This window comes from Netta rufina (genome assembly GCF_964035555.1).
Source record: "Netta rufina genome assembly, chromosome: 9".
Lineage (NCBI taxonomy): Eukaryota > Metazoa > Chordata > Aves > Anseriformes > Anatidae > Netta > Netta rufina.
In genome coordinates, this window is record NC_140132.1 from 17,328,570 (window position 1) to 17,345,194 (window position 16,625).

The window sequence follows — 16,625 nt, forward strand, 5'->3', positions numbered from 1 at the left end:
AGCCAGTGCGACTCAAACCAAACCCTGGTCTGATGCCAACCCGCTGAGAAACCCTTCTCTCTCTCTCTCTTTCCCCTTTCTGAAGGTGATCACCATTTTCACGCTGGTGGAGGTCGTGCTGAAGTCAGAGGGCGTCCCCCTCAAGTACAGCGCCTTGCTCAAGAGACCCAGCTCGGAGAAATGAACGTGCCCGGCCTCGCTGCTCCTGCTGCAGCCTTCATCCCCAACACCGCACCGGCACCCGCGGGGGACAGAGGGGACCCACAAGGAATCTGGGGATTAGATTTTTAAAACCATTGTCGTTTTATTTCTGGTTTGGATTTTAACCCAGCCTGGCGGGCTGGGAGCAGGGTCCAGGGCTTTCCCCAGACAGAGTATTTCTACTCAAAAAATATTTTTAGCTTTTTTTTTCTTTTTTTTTAAAGGCAGTGGGTGCCCAGCCTTTACCACTGCGGGTGCCTGAGGTGAGGGACCGGTGTCCCCAAGAGTGGAAGAGCTGCTTTAGACTGGGTGCTCGTCCCCGGGCGGGCTGATGGGGAGGGAGCCGAGGGGCTGCACAGGAGGGTTCCTGGCTGGGCTGTGTATCAGGAAATAAAGCCAGGTCAGCAGCCGTGCTGGGACTGTGTGCAGGTTTCATTTTACCTCGATTTCCAGCCAGGAATGCTGCCGTAACTTATCTCCTGGGGATTCCTGTCCCCCTGTCACATCTCAGAGCCTTGCGAAATCCAAGCCCTGCTGTTTGCTCAGCTGGAGGCGGGGATCGGGGTTACGCTGCGTGCTCCCGGCCCGTGCTGCAGCGGCTAATCCCTCAGTCTGAGCCCTCACCGGCAGTCACTGGGCGTCTGCTCCAGCCTCCTGCACCCTGGCCTCCAGCCTAATCCCACACGGGACCCTTCGGCTCGAGCCGGGGCTGTCCCGGGCTCTGCGCCTGCCCAAGGCCGCGCTGCGCCTGCTGCTGGCACAGCTGGATCGTCCCAGGACTCCGAGGAACACGCCCCGTGTCCCAGCTTCTCCCTGCCGAGTGGGAGAGAAGCGCCCAGCCCTCACAGCCCAGCTCCAATGTCTCTTGGTCCCTGTGTCCCCAACCCACGCAGTTCCACGCCAGCCTCCTGGAGCTGATGCTCCCCACGACCGCGGGTTGGCACCGGGCTGCAGGACAGTTTAGGTTCATGGGTGAAAGCAGCTGCATCCTTCCTAACACACACACAGCCCTTCAGCTGCCTTCCTCCCCCGTCGGGGACATCCCAGGCACTCGAGGCAGCCCAGGGAGCCACAGCTGCATCTGCTGAGGACGGCTCTGTGGGGCGCTTCATCCGTCTGCCACACCGTCCCCGTGGTGCTCGCTGCGCCCTCAGCCTCCGTGTCATCACCCCGTGGGCCAGGCAGCGACCGATGGAGGCATCGATTTCTGGGAGAGGGAGCGGCTGCGTGGTGCCAGGCAGGGAAGGAGCACAGGCACCGCACTTTGCTCCGCATCATCAGTGGTGACAGATGAGGCCCTGGCACGGGCACAAGCGCCTCTTGCCGCAGCAGGGATCTGGCTGAGCACAGGTTACCCGCGGCAGGATGGGTGATTGGACCCTGGGGTGGATCAGGGCTGGGTACAGCACGTGCCTGGAGAGCTGTCACGGTGCCTTGTGATACCAGGGGCTGGAATAAAGAGTTCATCTGTGTGCCACGACCCTGGCATCCCTGTGTCTCCTCTCCCAAAATGCCGACAAGGGTTGGGGTCACAGCAGTCCGTTCCTTTGCGGGTTTTCTGCTCTCCTGCCCCACCGAGCTGTGCCTCTGGCACCACGGGATGGTTTTTCCCCAGGGAGAGGGAACCTGAGGACGCTGACACCGACAGCAAGGTGTCCTCCCCTCCCCTTCAGCCCGGCGTCCCCTCCTTAGGTTGTCTCTCTGGGAAACGAGACCAATCCAGCCCAGCCCAGCGTGTCTGCAAAAACAGCCCTTTGCCCTGTCTGTCCCAGGGTCCCCTCCTCCCTGCTCCTTGCTGGAGATCCCCAGGTACTCGCCCAGGGAACCAAAAATTGGATAATAAAGAAATCGGCAGGGGACCCCTCCTGCCCCAGGGCCACCCAGCTCCCCGGGGGCAGGTTGGAGGTCCTGCCTCGCCAGGGGGGCAACGGGTGCCCCCAGGGAAGGCTGGGGACATGGGGAGGGCAGGGCTGGGAGCTGTCCCTGAATGTTATCAGCCCATCGGCTCACCCGCAGCAGGGGGCTCAGCCCTCCGGCGGGACAGGGCAGGGCCATAAAGGGCTGTCCCCCCTACCCTGGACACAGGTGGCCTTCGGGGAGGGACCCGGGGTGGGCAGCATGGGACGGCCGCTGTCCCCTGGGACCTGCCTCCTCCTCCTCCTCCTCGCCCCGCTCGCTGCCGCGGCCTCAGGTGAGAGCTTGAAGGGGGCTGTGAGAGATGGGGTTGGGAACACGGGGGGGTCTCCAGGGCCCTGCACGTCCCCAGCTCTGCTCTTGCCTCCAGACGCCGAGAAGACCCCGGGCTACTGGAACGAAGGAGCCAGGAGGAGGCTGGAGGCAGCTCTGGCTTTGCAGCCGGCTGCCCAGCGAGCCAAAAACATCATCCTCTTCGTGGGTGACGGTGAGTGCCTGGGGCTGGGGGCTTGCAGGACGTGTGCCCTCCCGTGAGTGCAGCACTTTCCCATCTGTCATCTTCCCCTCGGCTGTCCCAGGGCCACCACGGCCTCTCCTGGAGCCTTGGGGGCGGTGACACCAGGACACTGGGTGGTGTGACCCCCACGGGGCCAGGCTCAGCAGCACCCGGAGGACAAAGCTGTCCTTAAGCTGCTGGCGAGAGGACAGGGCTGGCAGGTCACCTCCTCCCCAAACGGGTGGCTGTGGCCAACCCTGGGCATTTTCTGGGGAGGAGGGGACTGTCCCCAGCCCCAGCCCTTTGTCACCCACACCCACAGGCATGGGGCTGCCCACGGTGTCGGCAGCTCGGATCTACAAGGGGCAGCTGGCTGGCGGCTCGGGCGAGGAGAGTGTCTTGGCCATGGAGACCTTTCCCCACGTGGCCTTGGCCAAGGTGAGAGGGGCAGCGCCGGGGGGCAGCCGTGCTTCCCCAGTCCCCGCTCACCCCTGCTTTCCTACAGACCTACACCATCGACCGGCAGGTGCCCGACAGCGCTGGCACGGGCACTGCCTACCTCTGCGGGGTGAAGACCAACGCTAAGACGCTGGGGCTGAGCGGGGCGGCCGCCTACGGCAAATGCCGCACCACTTTTGGCAACGAGGTGGACTCCGTCCTGCACCGGGCCAGGCTGGCGGGTACGGGGGGATGGGACAATCCCATCACAGAGCCCGGCACGACACGGACAGGGTTCCCTCCCGTTCAACCCTGTCCCGTGCTGCAGGCAAGTCCGTAGGCATCGTGACGACCACGCGGGTGCAGCACGCGTCCCCCGGGGCAGCCTACGCGCACTCGGTCAGCCGGAGCTGGTACGCCGACGCCGACATGCCCAAGGAGGCGTTGCGGGACGGCTGCAAGGACATCGCCCACCAGCTGGTGCACAACACGGACATCAACGTGAGCGATAGCAGGAGGGGGCTGTGCCCCTCGATGCTCTGCCCCCAGTGCCGTTGGCAGCTCCCTGCTCCCCACAGGTGATCCTGGGCGGTGGGCGGGCGTATATGACACCCAGAGGGACCCCAGATCCCGAATACCCGGAGGACCCGGCTCAGAACGGCACCAGGAGGGACGGGCGCGACTTGGTGGCCGAGTGGCTCAGCACCAAGCAGGTATTGTGGAGGAGACATGGTGGCATCATTGGGCACGGAGCTCGTGCCACTGCCATCGGCTCTCCTCTCGCTGCCAGGGCGCCCGCTACGTCTGGGACAAGAAGGGCCTGGATGCGGTCGATGAGGACTCCGTGAGCCACCTCATGGGTAAGAGCATCTCTGCCTTCACCGCTGACAACGTCACCCTGGCGTGGGCACAAAGCAGCCCCTGGTCCTGCTCCCCCCCCTCCAGGCCTCTTCGAGCCCAAGGACATGAAGTTCGAGCTGAACCGCAACGCCTCCACGGACCCCTCCATCGTGGAGATGACGGACAAAGCCATCCGCATCCTGCGCAGGAACCCCAACGGCTTCTTCCTCTTCGTGGAAGATGAGTCCGGGCACCCTGGGTGGGGGGCAGGAGGGGGGCCCAGCAGTAGGCGGGTGCTCCAGGGGACCGGGACGGGGGTGGTGGTGAGGCGGTGACGGCCCCGTTCCCCGTGCAGGCGGCAGGATCGACCACGGCCACCACAGCGGCCGGGCCAAGCAGGCGCTGATGGAGGCCGCCATGCTGGACCGGGCGGTGGTGCGGGCCGGGGAGCTGACGGTGCCCTCCGACACCCTGACCGTGGTGACGGCCGATCACTCCCACGTCTTCAGCTTCGGGGGCAACACCCTGCGCGGCTCCTCCATCTTCGGTGGGACCCGGGGACAAGCGCTGGGCATCCCTGCTCCCACCGGGGGCTGAGCCTGAGGGTGACAGTGCCCTTTCCTGCTCCCTGTGCCAGGGCTGGCCCCCAAGAAGGCCAAGGACAAGCGAGCCTACACCAGCATCCTCTACGGCAATGGGCCAGGATACAGCATCCGTGACGGGGGCCGCCCAGCCGCCAGCCTCCCCACTGTGGGTAGGGGCCTGCTGGGGGATAATGGGGTGGGGGGCAATGTCCTATGGGCACCAGTGCCACCACGTGGCTCGGGTGTCACTGGGGTGTCACTGCAGCTGCCCCCAGCCCCATTTCTCCTGCTCCCCCCCAACAGAGGACAAAGACTACAGGCAGCAGGCGGCCGTGCCCCTTGACTTGGAGACCCACAGCGGGGAGGACGTGGTGGTGCTGGCCCAGGGCCCCATGGCCCACCTCTTCCACGGGGTGCAGGAGCAGCACTACATCGCCCACGCCATGGCCTACGCCGCCTGCCTCGAGCCCTACGCCACCGAACCCCGGTGCAGGGCACCCCGCAGGGCCTCCCGTGGCACCCAGGGCTCCCCCCAAACCCTGTTCACCCTCCTGGCCCTCTGCGTGGCTGCCCACATGGCGGGGGGCTGAGAGACCCCCACCGAGCCCTGCTTCAACCCGGGCTGCCCGGTCCCTGCTGTGGCTGGGCTCGAGGGATGCAATAAATCACGGGCTGTTTGTCTTCATCTGCCTTGTGAGGGTTTGCAGCTGTGGCTGCCTCCTAAGGAGCTGCCCCGTGCCTCAGTTTCCCCAGGTTGTGGCCCCTTATTCCCCCTGGGACTGGCACTGAGGGTGAAGGAGGAGATGAAGCAAGGGCGAGGGGCTGCCACGTCCCCCTAGGGATGAAGGAGGGAGTCTGCACAGCTTCGAGATGCTAAGGCACAGCCCGGCACAAGGTCCTGTCCCAGCAAAGGTTGCGTGGGGAATTTCAGTCCTCATCCGTGAATTTATTGCTCTGGGAAGTGCTGGCCAAGAGTGGAGCTGCCAGGAGCACCGCGAGTCCCTCTGGTTGCACTCGGTGTCCCCCCGCCCCAGCAATAAGGTGGGGTGACAATGAGGTGCCGGTGGCCCATCCCCACGGCCTTTGTGCCAACCAGCTGGCAGGGCGCCAGGCTATATGAGAAAGGCTGAACCCCACCAAGATTGACCCTAGTCCAAAGTCCCCTCCCCAAAGTCTACAAGAAAGGCAGGCTCCGACTGTGAGGGTTGCAGGTGCCCAGATCCCACCATGAGGCTCCTGGCCCCCCTTGCCCTCTGCCTGGGGCTCTGGGCAGAGCTCGGTGCTGCTGTCATCCCAGGTAGGGACAGGGACAAGGATGGGGACAGGGATGGGGACAGGGACAGGGATGGGGACAGGCAGCTGGCTGGCTGCAGCGGGTGTCCCGGGATGTGTGGTGCCATCCTGTCTGCCTTGGTGCTGGCCAAAGTGCAGGGCTTGTGGAAGAGAGCTGGGAGGCTTAGCAGGGGTTCTCTCTGCTTTTTGGGGGACCTTGAGCTGGTTTCCCCCCATGGGGTTAGGGTCCTGCTGGTTTTGGGCTGAGGAGGGGCTGTGTGAGGTGCCTGTAGCCCCTTTACCCCTGTGTATTTGTCCCCATCCCACTTGGCAGCTGGTTCCTCCCATTGCATCCCTTTTTCTTGCCACCCCGCCGCCTTCCTGGGTGGGTGCAGCCTGCGTGGGCTCCCCCCACCTTTACCAGCACCCTGACCCATGGGATTCGTGCACCCTCTCCTCCGTGGGGGTCTTTCTATGGGTGGGAACCCAGCAGAGACCCCAGCACGGGGACGCCCAGGACTGGGTGCCCTGGGGCTGACGGGTGCTGCCCCCTCCCAGCCGAGGAGGAGGACCCATCCTTCTGGAACAAGCAGGCAGCCGCGGCCATCGAGGCCAGCTTCAAGATCCAGCCCAGGACAAACGAAGCCAAAAACCTCATCATCTTCCTCGGGGATGGTGAGTCCTGCTGGCACCACCATCGGGCAGGCTGCCACCACAGCCGGCACACCACAAAGTGGGGAGCAGGGGGGGGAGCCTGGTCTGGAGGCTGACCACATCCCTCCCCGCTCACCCAGGTTTCGGGATCCCCAGCATCACAGCCGCCCGGATCCTAAACGGGCAGTTGCAGGGGAAGCTGGGTCCTGAGACCCCCCTTTTCCTGGATTCTTTCCCCTACACGGCTCTCTCCAAGGTAAGTCCCGTGGGTGCGGAGTGTGGGGCCACGGTGATGCCCATGGGTGCAGGAGCACACCTTGGGCACACGAGCGAGTACAAGGGGTGCCAGCGAGCTCTGCGTGTCCTTTGCAGACGTACAGCGTGGACCGGCAGGTCCCCGACAGCGCAGCCACGGCCACCGCCTACCTGTGCGGGGTGAAGACCAATTACAAGACGATAGGGGTGAGCGCCGCTGCCCGCTACAACCAGTGCAACACCACGAACGGCAACGAGGTGATCTCGGTGCTGGAGCGAGCCCGCAATGCTGGTACCGTGGGGGCACGGGGCGGTGGGGAGAAGGGACGTCGCGCCGGGGGCTGCCCGCGGCGAGCATCCCGATGGTGTGGGGCTCCATGGTGGGGTCTGGTGGGACAGGGAAATCGGTGGGCATCGTGACGACCACGCGGGTGCAGCACGCGTCGCCCTCGGGGACCTACGCGCACGTGGTGGACCGCAACTGGTACGCGGATGCCAGCATGCCCCAGGCGGCCATCAATCAGGGCTGCAAGGACATCGCCTGGCAGCTGGTGCACAACGTGGACATCAATGTGAGTGCCCAGCCACGAGGGAGAAGTAGGGGAAGATCCCCCCCCCCGCCCCGGACATTGCTGTGAACATTGTGCCTGTCTCGTCCCCTCCAGGTGATCCTGGGGGGCGGTCGGAAATACATGACCCCTGCGGGGACGCCAGACCCTGAGTATCCCACTGAAGAAAGTGAAAAAGGGATGCGCAATGACATGGAGAACCTCATCGACACGTGGCTGAAAGAACGGCAGGTGGGTGACGTGGAGGGGGACAGTCCTCTGCCCACCGCCCCCTCCAGGCATGGGGCCAGGCATCACTGATCCCTCCGGGACTCACCCGCAGGGCGCCCGCTATGTCTGGAACAGGACGGAGCTGATGGAGGCTGTTGCGGACCCCAACGTGAATTATTTGATGGGTAACACATATCCCCTGCGCCAGGACATGGCAGCCACTGGGACACTGTAAGGTGCCGAGGCTGTTCCAACCGTGTCCCTGTTGCCAGGTCTCTTCGAGCCCATGGACATGAAGTACGAGCCGTTGCGCAACAAAACCCTTGACCCATCGCTCAGCGAGATGACGGAGGCGGCGATCACCATCCTGAGCAGGAACCCCAAGGGCTTCTACCTCTTCGTGGAAGGTCAGTCGGGGCTGGGATTCCCCAGGTGGGTGGCAGGGCCCACCTTGCGGGGTGCTGCGGGGTTGTGGTGGTTCCTGATCCCCCACGGGCACCCGTCTGCAGGCGGCAGGATCGACCACGGGCACCACGAAGGCATGGCCAAGAGGGCGCTGATGGAAGCGGTGGAGTTTGACCACGCCATCAACAAGGCGAGCAACCTGACGGACGAGGCAGACACCCTCACCGTGGTCACCGCCGACCACTCGCACGTCTTCTCCTTCGGTGGCTACCTCCTGCGTGGCACCTCCATCTTCGGTAGGGCACCGAGAGCAGGGACAGCCCCGCGCCGGGTGCTGTCTGCTCCGGGGTGGTGATGTGGGGAGTTTCAGGGCTGAAAACCCGCTCCCCGTTTTCCTCTCCCCAGGCCTGGCCCCCCTAAAAGCCACCGACTTGAAGAGCTACACGTCCATCCTCTATGGGAACGGGCCGGGCTACTTGGGCGGCAACAGGACTGAACTGAATGACACCATCATCGGTGAGCGCTCGGGGCCGTGGTGGGGTGGTGGGGTGGGGATGGGACCCACCACCCCGCTCACCCCCTTTCTCCACCCTCCCCAGAGAGTTACGACTACAAGCAGGAGTCCGCTGTGCCCCTCTCCTCGGAGTCCCACGGGGGCGAGGACGTGGCCATCATGGCCAAGGGCCCCATGGCCCACCTCTTCCGCGGGGTGCAGGAGCAGACCTACATCGCCCACGTCATGGCCTACGCCGCCTGCCTCGAGCCCTACACCGACTGCCGCCAGCGCAACGCTGCGCCCACAGCCCACGCCACCCCCCTGGCCATGCTCCTTCCTGCCCTGTTCCTGCCCCTCTTCTACTGACCCCATGGCCCTGTGGTGCCCGTGGGCTCTGCCGGACCCACCATCTCCCATCCCCGTGCCCTGCGGCTCTTTGGAGCATCCCCCGTTGGGATGTGGTGGGCGCAGGGTGCCAAATCCCCGTGTTTGATGTTTAATAAAGGCAGGAGGTGGTAGGAGATGCGGCGGAAAATCATGCAGGTGTCTGCACCATGAGGGTGCTGTGAGTTTGGGGAGGATGCTCCTGCCCCCTGCATCTCCCCACCATGGTCGGTGCCCACTGCCACCCGTCCCCATCCACGGCCCCGTGCACCCCTGGCATATCCAGTGCTTTATTGACCAGAAACAGCAGCGAAAAATACAGCGCGTGTCCGTGTCCCCGTGCCCCCGGGCAGGCTGGCATCGCCCCGGCCCCCAGCCCACCCTGGTGGTGGGGCTGATGGGGATGGGATGGGGCTGGCACAGGGACAAGCACCGAGTGGGGGACTTTTGGCACGGGACAGCCCCGCAGCACCCCTGGGTCACCCTCCCTGCCCTGAGCAGCTGGGTGTGGGGAAGGGTTTGGGGAGGTGGACGAGAGGGTCCCGTGGGTGGGGAGCTCATACCCCCACCCCCAGGAGGCTCCTCTGCCTTGGCACTCCCTGCAGCGGGTGAATATTTTGGGGGTGCCCCAAAATGTGCCTGGAGAGGGGGGCAGGCAGAGGGTGGCATCCGGGCAGGGACGGGGACCAGGAGGGTGCCAGCCCGCGGGGACAGCGGCCTCACCACACCGAGCACTTGTGCGCCGGGTTCATGGGCGAGTTCTTGGGGCAGTGGAAAACGCGGCCGAACTCCTCAAACTGCGAGACGCTGCCCAGGACCCTGCCAGGGCCAAATGGGGGAGGGGGACATAGCTCAGAGCTGGGCACCCCCACAATGGGGATGCCCACCGAGGACCCTGCCCCTCACCCCAGCACCCCCAGCCCTGCCCGCCCCAGCCGGCAGCCACCAGGAGGGCTGGTGCCCACCGTGCCCCCGTTTTGGGGCCGGTACCTGTAGTGCTCCGGGGCGTGCTTGTCCGTCAGCACCTGCAGGTAGATGGACTGGGATCGCCGCTTGATGCACCAGTTCTGGGGGGAGGAAGGTCCCGTGGGTGAGACCAGGGGGACACCCTGGGTCCTGGCACCCGCTGGGACCCCCAGGGCCGTGGGCACCCGCCGGGGTGGCCCTTCTGGCTGCTGGGGGTGAGGGCAGGGGTGCCCTGGTGATGGTTGTTGTTGTGGGGTCTCCCTGAGCCTACATATGAGGTATGGATGGGCTGGGCGAGTGTAGGGGCATGTGTGTTATTGAACAGGCACGCTTGTTTTTGTAGGGTCTCCTGAGGCTGTGGGCTGCCTGATTGTGGGGTGCCCCAAAGCTTGCATCCATTTGTTATTGGGGGGTCTCTATAGGAAATGGGGGGCACGTGGCTGTCACTGTAGGGTTCCCAAGAGCACAGGGACGGTGTGGGGTGGTCCTGTGGGGCTGAGCCCTGCACCGGGGGCACCCACAGAGCCCAGGACCCAGGCGGGGACCCGCTGGTGGCCGTGGGCACCGTCTCACCTGGGCGAAGGCGATGAAGAAGAGCTGGTCGTGGGTGTACTTCAGGTGGTGCAGGGGGTGCTCGGGGCCGTGCTCCCGCACCCACTTCTGGTAGGCCTGCAGGACACGGGGTGCCCTCAGCATGGCTGTGGGGGGGGCTCCAAAAAAGCCCCGTGCCCCCCAGCAGGCACGGCCACCCTCGGTATCGGTGGCATCCGCAGCACCCCCGTGGCCCTGCAGGGGCTGTGACACCCCGGGGTGGGGGACACTCACATAGTAGGCGAGCTTGAGCCCCCCCATGTCAGCGATGTTCTCCCCCAGCGTGTGTTTGCCGTTCACCTGCCCAAAGAGGAGCAGCACGGGGTAAGCAGCGATGTCCCCGCGGGGGCACCAAGGCTGCTGTGCCTCGGTGTCCCCCACCCAGGGCCCCGGGGGTGTTCCCAGCTGAGGTGTGAGGAGTTTTTGGGGGCTCTGTCACTTCTAGGGGGGGGATCTCACCCGCTGGTTGTAGACGGTGAAGTTGTCGTAGAGGTTGACGATGCACTGTGCCTTCTTCAGGAACTTGCTGTAGGACGTCTCCGTCCACCAGTGCACCAGGTTCCCGTGCCGGTCGTACTGCCCCCCTGCAGGCAGCGCCACCCGTGGTGCCCCCAGTGTCCCCAGTACCCCCCCCCAGTACCCCCAGCAGGTTGGGGGTCACTCACCCCAGTCGTCGTAGCCGTGGGTCAGCTCGTGCCCGATGATGGTGCCGATCCCACCGTAGTTCAGCGACCTGTCGGGGGGACAAAATTGGGGGTGAACACGGTGCCGGCAGGGGTGGCGGTCACCCCAAGACCTGTCCCATTCCCCAAACCCATCCATGTTTCCTCCCCCCCAGCCCCACACTCACTGCGGGAACTCAGGGTCGTAGAGGGTCGGCTGCAGGATGCCGGCGGGGAACACTGGGGACACAGGACAGCATTGCAGGGAGGGGACAACCCGGCCCCAATCCCACCCCCTCAGCACCCCCTGGCACCAGGGGACCCCACATCATGCCCCCTAAACCCATTCCCCCCCCAGGCAATGCCTCACCCATCTGGTTCTTGTTGGGCAGGTAGTAGGCATTGAGCGCCTGGGGGGGCAGCAGCCACCTGCAAGGAGAGATGGAAGTGCTGGGGACACGTAAGGACGGGGAAATGCCACCCCCTCGCACAGCCGGGGGCACCCCAATGTCCCCGTGTCCCCCCCCAGGTGAAGCAATACCCACGCGGACTTGTCCACCTCCTGGCGGATCTTCTTCACCGAGAGCCTGATGCTGAAGGCGATGCTGTTGAGGATGTTCTTGAAGTAGGTCTTCTCGTCCACCTCAAACTGGGGGGGGGACACGGCCATGTCGAGGGGGACACCAGCCCCCAAAATCCATCCCCCTGAGGCTGGGGAGCAGTGCTGGGGCGTCCTCCCACCCCCATGAGCCGTGGGGACGGAGGATGTGGGGTTGTGGCCAGGGGCTGGATGTGGCCCCTCACACTGGGGTGGGGGATCTGCAGGGGTCACCATGTCCCTGTTACCTCTTTGGGGACCCCAGACCATCAGGGGTAGGGTGAGGGAGCAATGTGGGGATGGGACAGCGTGGCTCTGCCCACGTGGCTGTGCCCATGCAAGCGGTGGGCTTGTGTCCTGGCTCCTTTTTGGGGTGGTGTCTCCCCACCATGATCTACCTGGAGCCCTAATGAGGTGTAGGGCTCATCCCCCCACTCACCACACGGCCCCGGGCCCCCCCTTGCCTCATACTCCTTGTCAATGGCCTCCGGTTTCAGCAGGAAGTCGGGGTACCCGATCATCACCATCATGTACTGGAGCTGGGGGCAGAGCAGGCAGCGGGGTCAGGGTCCCCGTGCCCCGTTCCCCCACACGGGGACAAGGCCCGGGGCGCACTCTGGGGGCTGCCACCTTGGCCCTGGCCGCTCTCCGCGTCTCCTCGTCCATCCAGTCCAGCTCATCCAGGCGCTGGTCCAGGATGTATTTGATGTCCTCCACCAGCTGCTGCACCTACAGCGGGGCACCGCTGATGCTACCGGGGCGTCCTGGCCACCCTCCAGCCCTCAGGGGTGCAGGGGGGCACCCGGGAAAGGGGCCGGGAGGGCGCCTACCTTGGCCTTGCTGGCGGAGGAGAAGTACTCCTCGACGAAGAGGGCGCCCAGGGCCATGCCGAAGTGCTTGTTGGCCTGGCTCAGGCAGACCTTGCCAGGCTCCAGCTGCTTCTCGTTGCCCTCCATCTCCTTGGAGAGCTCGTGGATGGCGTCGCGGAACGGGGTGGAGAGGTGCTCGCTCAGCACCACCACGATGCGCCACAGCATGTAGTTGTGGAGGATCCTGGTGACGTGGGGCAGGATCAGGCCCCTCCTGGGCACCTCCCTGCTCGTGCCAGGCTTGGGGTGGCCGCGTACTGTGGGGCCCAGGGATGGAGGGGGTGGTGGCACCGTGCACGTCCCCGCAGCAGGCACGGTGATGGGTCTCTTGGGGACCCAGGAGCTTGGTGGTGCCCTCCAACAGGAGCTTCCCCAGGGCTCGCCATGTCCTGCCTGGCCTTGTGGGGCATTTTGGGGGTCCTTCCACAGCTCCCCCCCTGTATCTACCCCATCACCACCCCTTTCTGATGCTGGGCACGGAGGTGCCAGCCCCCCTCACCTGCTGGGCGTCACGCGGATGAGGTCGGACACCTTGTGCATGTAGTCGGTGGCCAGCAGCACCACCTCCTCGTCCTCCGAGAAGTTGTCGTGGAAAATGCGGTCCAGCAAGCGCTTCCACTTGAGCTGGCAGGGTGGGCACGTCACCCCCATGCCACCAGGCTTTCAGCCTCCCCCCTCCCCTTCCCATGGGGTCACGCCTGCTCCTGGTGCTGCCCCCAGCAGCCAGGGCAGTACAGGATGGAGCCGTCGCCATCCGGAGCACATTTATCCATGGGGTCAGTGGGGGATGTTTCTTGGGACACTGGGGCATGGCACTACGGGGTTGTGCTTCTTATAGGGGATACAGGACAGCCCTGGGGACATGGGACAGGGACAAACACGGGGCGCAGGGCAGGTGGGAGATGGGGGTGGCAGGGGGTGGGCAGGGGGGACGCACCGTGGGGGTGATGCGCTGCAGCTCGCCCAGGGTCACTTTGTGGTACATGGAGCTGACATCCCTCCGCACATCGTCGTACTCGGACACTGTGATCTGCACGGGGTGGGCACGGCTGTCACCTCCCTGCTGTCACCTCCCTGCTGTCACCTCCCCACTACCCCCCCCAGGGGTGGCACAAGGATGGGCACAGCACCGGGGCAAGAGGAGCTGCTGGTCCACACCCTCTGTGGGGCTGGGCATGAGGACCCTAAGGAGCTGAGGTAGCAAGGACCATGCGTGGAGGTCCCCCAGGCCTGGGATTGGGGTTCCCCAAGATTTGGGCACGGTGTCCTCAAGGGCCTGGAGCAGGTTCCCAAGGATGGGGAATGGGGGTCCCCAAGTGGTTATCCCGTGGGTGTCCCCAGGGTGATGAGGTGCGGGTCCCTGGGGCCCTGACTCAAGGTGTTGGGATCGGGAAGGTCCCCAGGGGCTGGGATTGAAGGTTCCCAAGGGGATGGGGTCCCTCGGGGCTGGTCAGGGGCACCCCAAAGCCTGGGACAGGCACCCCCCCCCTCACGTTGGCGAGGTGCTGCTCCAGCTGGAGGATCTCCTGCGCCTTCTGCTCCACGTGCTCGGCCCCCAGGAGGGTGAGCAGCCGCTCCATGAAGACCCGGTATGCAGCCAGGATCTGTGCCAAGGGACAGCTCCGTGAGTGCCACCAGCACCACCCCCTGCCCCCCCAGCCCCCCAGCTCCTCACCTTCTCGCTCTCCTCATCCTGCCCCAGGTAGAGGGTCCGCTCGGGCAGTGTCAGCCCATCCTGGTCAATCTGGGGGGAGACGGGGGCAAGGGGTGAGCAGAGGGTGGGGAGAGAGGCGCCCCCAGCCCTGTCCTGGCTGCACACACCCCCAATCTCCCCCAAATGGTGGCCCCACACCCGCCCCATAGCCGGTCCCAGTCCTGTGTGCAGGATGCTCCACGGGGATGAGCGGTGCCACAAAGACACCCCCATTAACCCACACGCACGTGCACCCATCTGCACATTTCTGCCCCGTGTCACACCCCAACAGCACCCCATTCATGCACACACCCCCCCCCCCACATCACACCCACAGCCCTTCTCTCGCACACCCCTCGGTGGTGCACGCACACACTCGAATTTTCACCAAACGTGCTGTATCCCCCCACCAACCACCCTTCAGCCCTCTCTCGCAGCACACACACAAAAAACCCGTCCCACCCACCGTGCACACTTGTCACACTCCTGTCACACCCATCCACACGCACACGCGAGGCGTTGGAGCCACCTCGCTCCCCCCCCTCCACCCCACACCTCGCCGTGGCACCCCACCCTTGGCACACCCGCGCCTTCCCCATCACACCCGTCGGAGCCGAAGCCTTTCTCCGTGACACACGCTCCCTCTAGTGTACACACGCACAGCCGGCCTCCTGCCCTGTCCCCCGGCTCGCACGCTCACGCTCACACACTCACACCCATACCCCTTGGTGCCAGCCCCACCAGCTCACGGGGACCCAGGAGGCTCCGTGCCCCCGGTGTGCCCAATGCCTTGTCCCCACCGTGCCACCGCCATCCTCACCATGTCCCTGTTGTGCCTACCCCGTGTCCCCTCTGTGCCCACCACCGTGCCATCGCCGTGCCCACTGCTGTGCCATTACCATGCCCGCTTGGTGCCCCCCATGGTGTCCCCACCATTGCCACTGCTGTGCCCCCGCTGTGCCCACCCGGGGTGCTTGAGGTTTGGCCACCCAGACGCAGCCCCCAAAATGCCCTGGTGGCACCACAGGGCGAGGGACGTGGGTGACAGGGGTGGGGATGGCCAACAAAGCCACGGACACCCAGCGCAGAGCCAGCACCGCCCCGTCCTGCGCAGACAGCAGCCAGGACGCCAGGGTGATGGGCTCAGATGGCACAGGAGGGGGGGACCCCATCACCACCTCATCCCTTCCCGCATCCTCCCCACCCTAAAGGTTCCACCCTGGCCCAAGGGTGCCGGCTGGGGGACGTCCCACGGGGGGGTGTCAGGGTGCCCTCACCCGGATGACGTAGCGGGAGGTGTTCCTGTCGTCCAGGCTGACGGTGAGCGAGAAGAGCACGGCGGCGCTGTAGACCCCCTGCGTCTTGTAGAGCAGCTCGTTGAGGTCCCCGCGGCCCGGCGAGGCGTCCCAGCCGCCGCACTCCCCGATCACCTCCAGCATGGGCCGCGGACCCAGCCGGTCGATCTCAGCCCGGTCCAGGCAGGAGCGGAAAAACTCCTTCACCTTCCTCTCGGCCGAGGCCGGGGCTCGGCGGCGCACGGGGCGGCTCAGGAGCGCCCGCAGCTTGGCCTCGTTCTGCTCGGCGATGGCCCCGATGGTGCCGTACACCACCTTGTCCTCGGGGATGCCGTGCCGCCGGAGCCACCCGCCGCAGGCGAAGGAGTAGAAATCCTGGCAGGGGTCGATGGTGGCGTCCATGTTGGCGCTGAGGAAGCGGGACGCCCGCAGGAAGGCCTTCTTCTCCTGGCAGCCCTCCAGGCAGTAGCTGTCCCCTTCGGCCGCCAGGTATTTGAGGACCAACATGCACGTCAGGATGACGCAGAGCCCGGCGGCGAACACCAGCCCCGAGAGCAGGCAGATCTCCCGGCGGCTCCAGCGTGGCAGCCCCCCGCCCCGTTTCTTGGCCCCGGCGCCCAGCTGGAGGGCGAAGCCGTTGGGCAGCGTGCCGCTCTGGTACCGGCTCACGTACTTCACCTCCTGGAACTCGTCGTAGTGGGCCGTCAGCGAGTAGGTCTTCTCCATGGCCGGGGCTGCCCGCAGGCACGGGGGGCTCAGGGAAGGCAGGGGACGGGTGCCGGTGCTCCCCGTTTCATGCTGGAGGTGGTGGAGGTGCTGTCAGGCTGCTCCTGGAAAAGGCAGAGGAGGTGGTTGAGGGGTGTTTGGGGAGGAGCGAGGGGATCGCTTCGTGCCGTCATCATCGCCCACGTCGCCGTCCCCGCTGGTGGCACTGGTGGCGCTGGTGCCGGGAGCTCGGGGGCAGCCCAACCCCGTGGCTGTCCCCTTGGTCCCCCACTTGCTGATGGGGCAGGGTCCCACCTGCATGATCCCACCCAGCCCCTGGCAATGCTTTATCCCCCTGACGTGGGGACAGCACCCGCTCCAAGCGGGTGCCCGGGGTGGTCTGGGGAGCACCACACCACACCTGATGGGCTGAGGGGGGCACAGGGCTGCCAGCCCCTCCGCGTGGGGTGAGCAGCGTGGGTAAGCGGGTCCCTGGGGATTTTTTTGGGGGGGAGAAAGCATTGTATG

General features: G+C 65.5%; 4 protein-coding genes across 6 annotated transcripts in view; 3 read left to right on the forward strand and 1 right to left on the reverse strand.

The window, feature by feature from the left end:
• The window catches only part of DIS3L2 (DIS3 like 3'-5' exoribonuclease 2), a 189,010-nt gene extending 188,395 nt beyond the window's left edge, over positions 1-615 (forward strand). For both annotated transcript variants that reach the window (XM_084292240.1, XM_084292241.1), the window contains exon 22: positions 86-615. In XM_084292240.1, coding sequence (XP_084148366.1) covers positions 86-184 — 99 coding nt within the window. In that variant the 3' untranslated portion in view covers positions 185-615. The remainder of the gene's footprint in view (positions 1-85) is intronic.
• Positions 616-2,319: 1,704 nt separating this feature from the next.
• LOC311212645 (intestinal-type alkaline phosphatase-like) lies at positions 2,320-5,063 on the forward strand (the record flags this gene model as incomplete). Its single annotated transcript, XM_084292144.1, has 11 exons — positions 2,320-2,392; positions 2,486-2,602; positions 2,934-3,049; positions 3,117-3,291; positions 3,378-3,550; positions 3,628-3,762; positions 3,840-3,909; positions 3,995-4,129; positions 4,245-4,436; positions 4,527-4,643; positions 4,777-5,063. 11 exons carry the CDS (start codon positions 2,320-2,322, stop codon positions 5,061-5,063), a joined length of 1,590 nt encoding a protein of 529 aa, XP_084148270.1.
• Positions 5,064-5,700: 637 nt separating this feature from the next.
• On the forward strand, positions 5,701-8,700 carry LOC311212646 (intestinal-type alkaline phosphatase-like; the record flags this gene model as incomplete). The annotated part of the gene is made up of 11 exons (XM_084292145.1): positions 5,701-5,770; positions 6,304-6,420; positions 6,540-6,655; positions 6,772-6,946; positions 7,054-7,226; positions 7,320-7,454; positions 7,546-7,618; positions 7,706-7,840; positions 7,943-8,134; positions 8,244-8,354; positions 8,438-8,700. The coding sequence occupies 11 exons, from the start codon at positions 5,701-5,703 to the stop codon at positions 8,698-8,700; spliced, it is 1,560 nt and encodes a 519-aa protein (XP_084148271.1).
• Positions 8,701-9,437: 737 nt separating this feature from the next.
• ECEL1 (endothelin converting enzyme like 1) lies at positions 9,438-16,118 on the reverse strand (the record flags this gene model as incomplete). Of its 2 annotated transcripts, none has more annotated exons than XM_084291963.1 (17): positions 9,438-9,537; positions 9,709-9,785; positions 10,258-10,353; positions 10,510-10,575; positions 10,735-10,859; positions 10,941-11,008; positions 11,126-11,177; positions 11,308-11,366; positions 11,489-11,586; positions 12,000-12,074; positions 12,166-12,264; positions 12,366-12,588; positions 12,904-13,028; positions 13,342-13,434; positions 13,898-14,008; positions 14,080-14,148; positions 15,375-16,118. In XM_084291963.1, the coding sequence occupies 17 exons, from the start codon at positions 16,116-16,118 to the stop codon at positions 9,438-9,440; spliced, it is 2,280 nt and encodes a 759-aa protein (XP_084148089.1). The 2 variants fall into 2 exon arrangements, with proteins under 2 accessions (XP_084148089.1, XP_084148088.1); XM_084291962.1 differs by having other exon boundaries at positions 11,483-11,586.
• Positions 16,119-16,625: the final 507 nt, after the last annotated feature.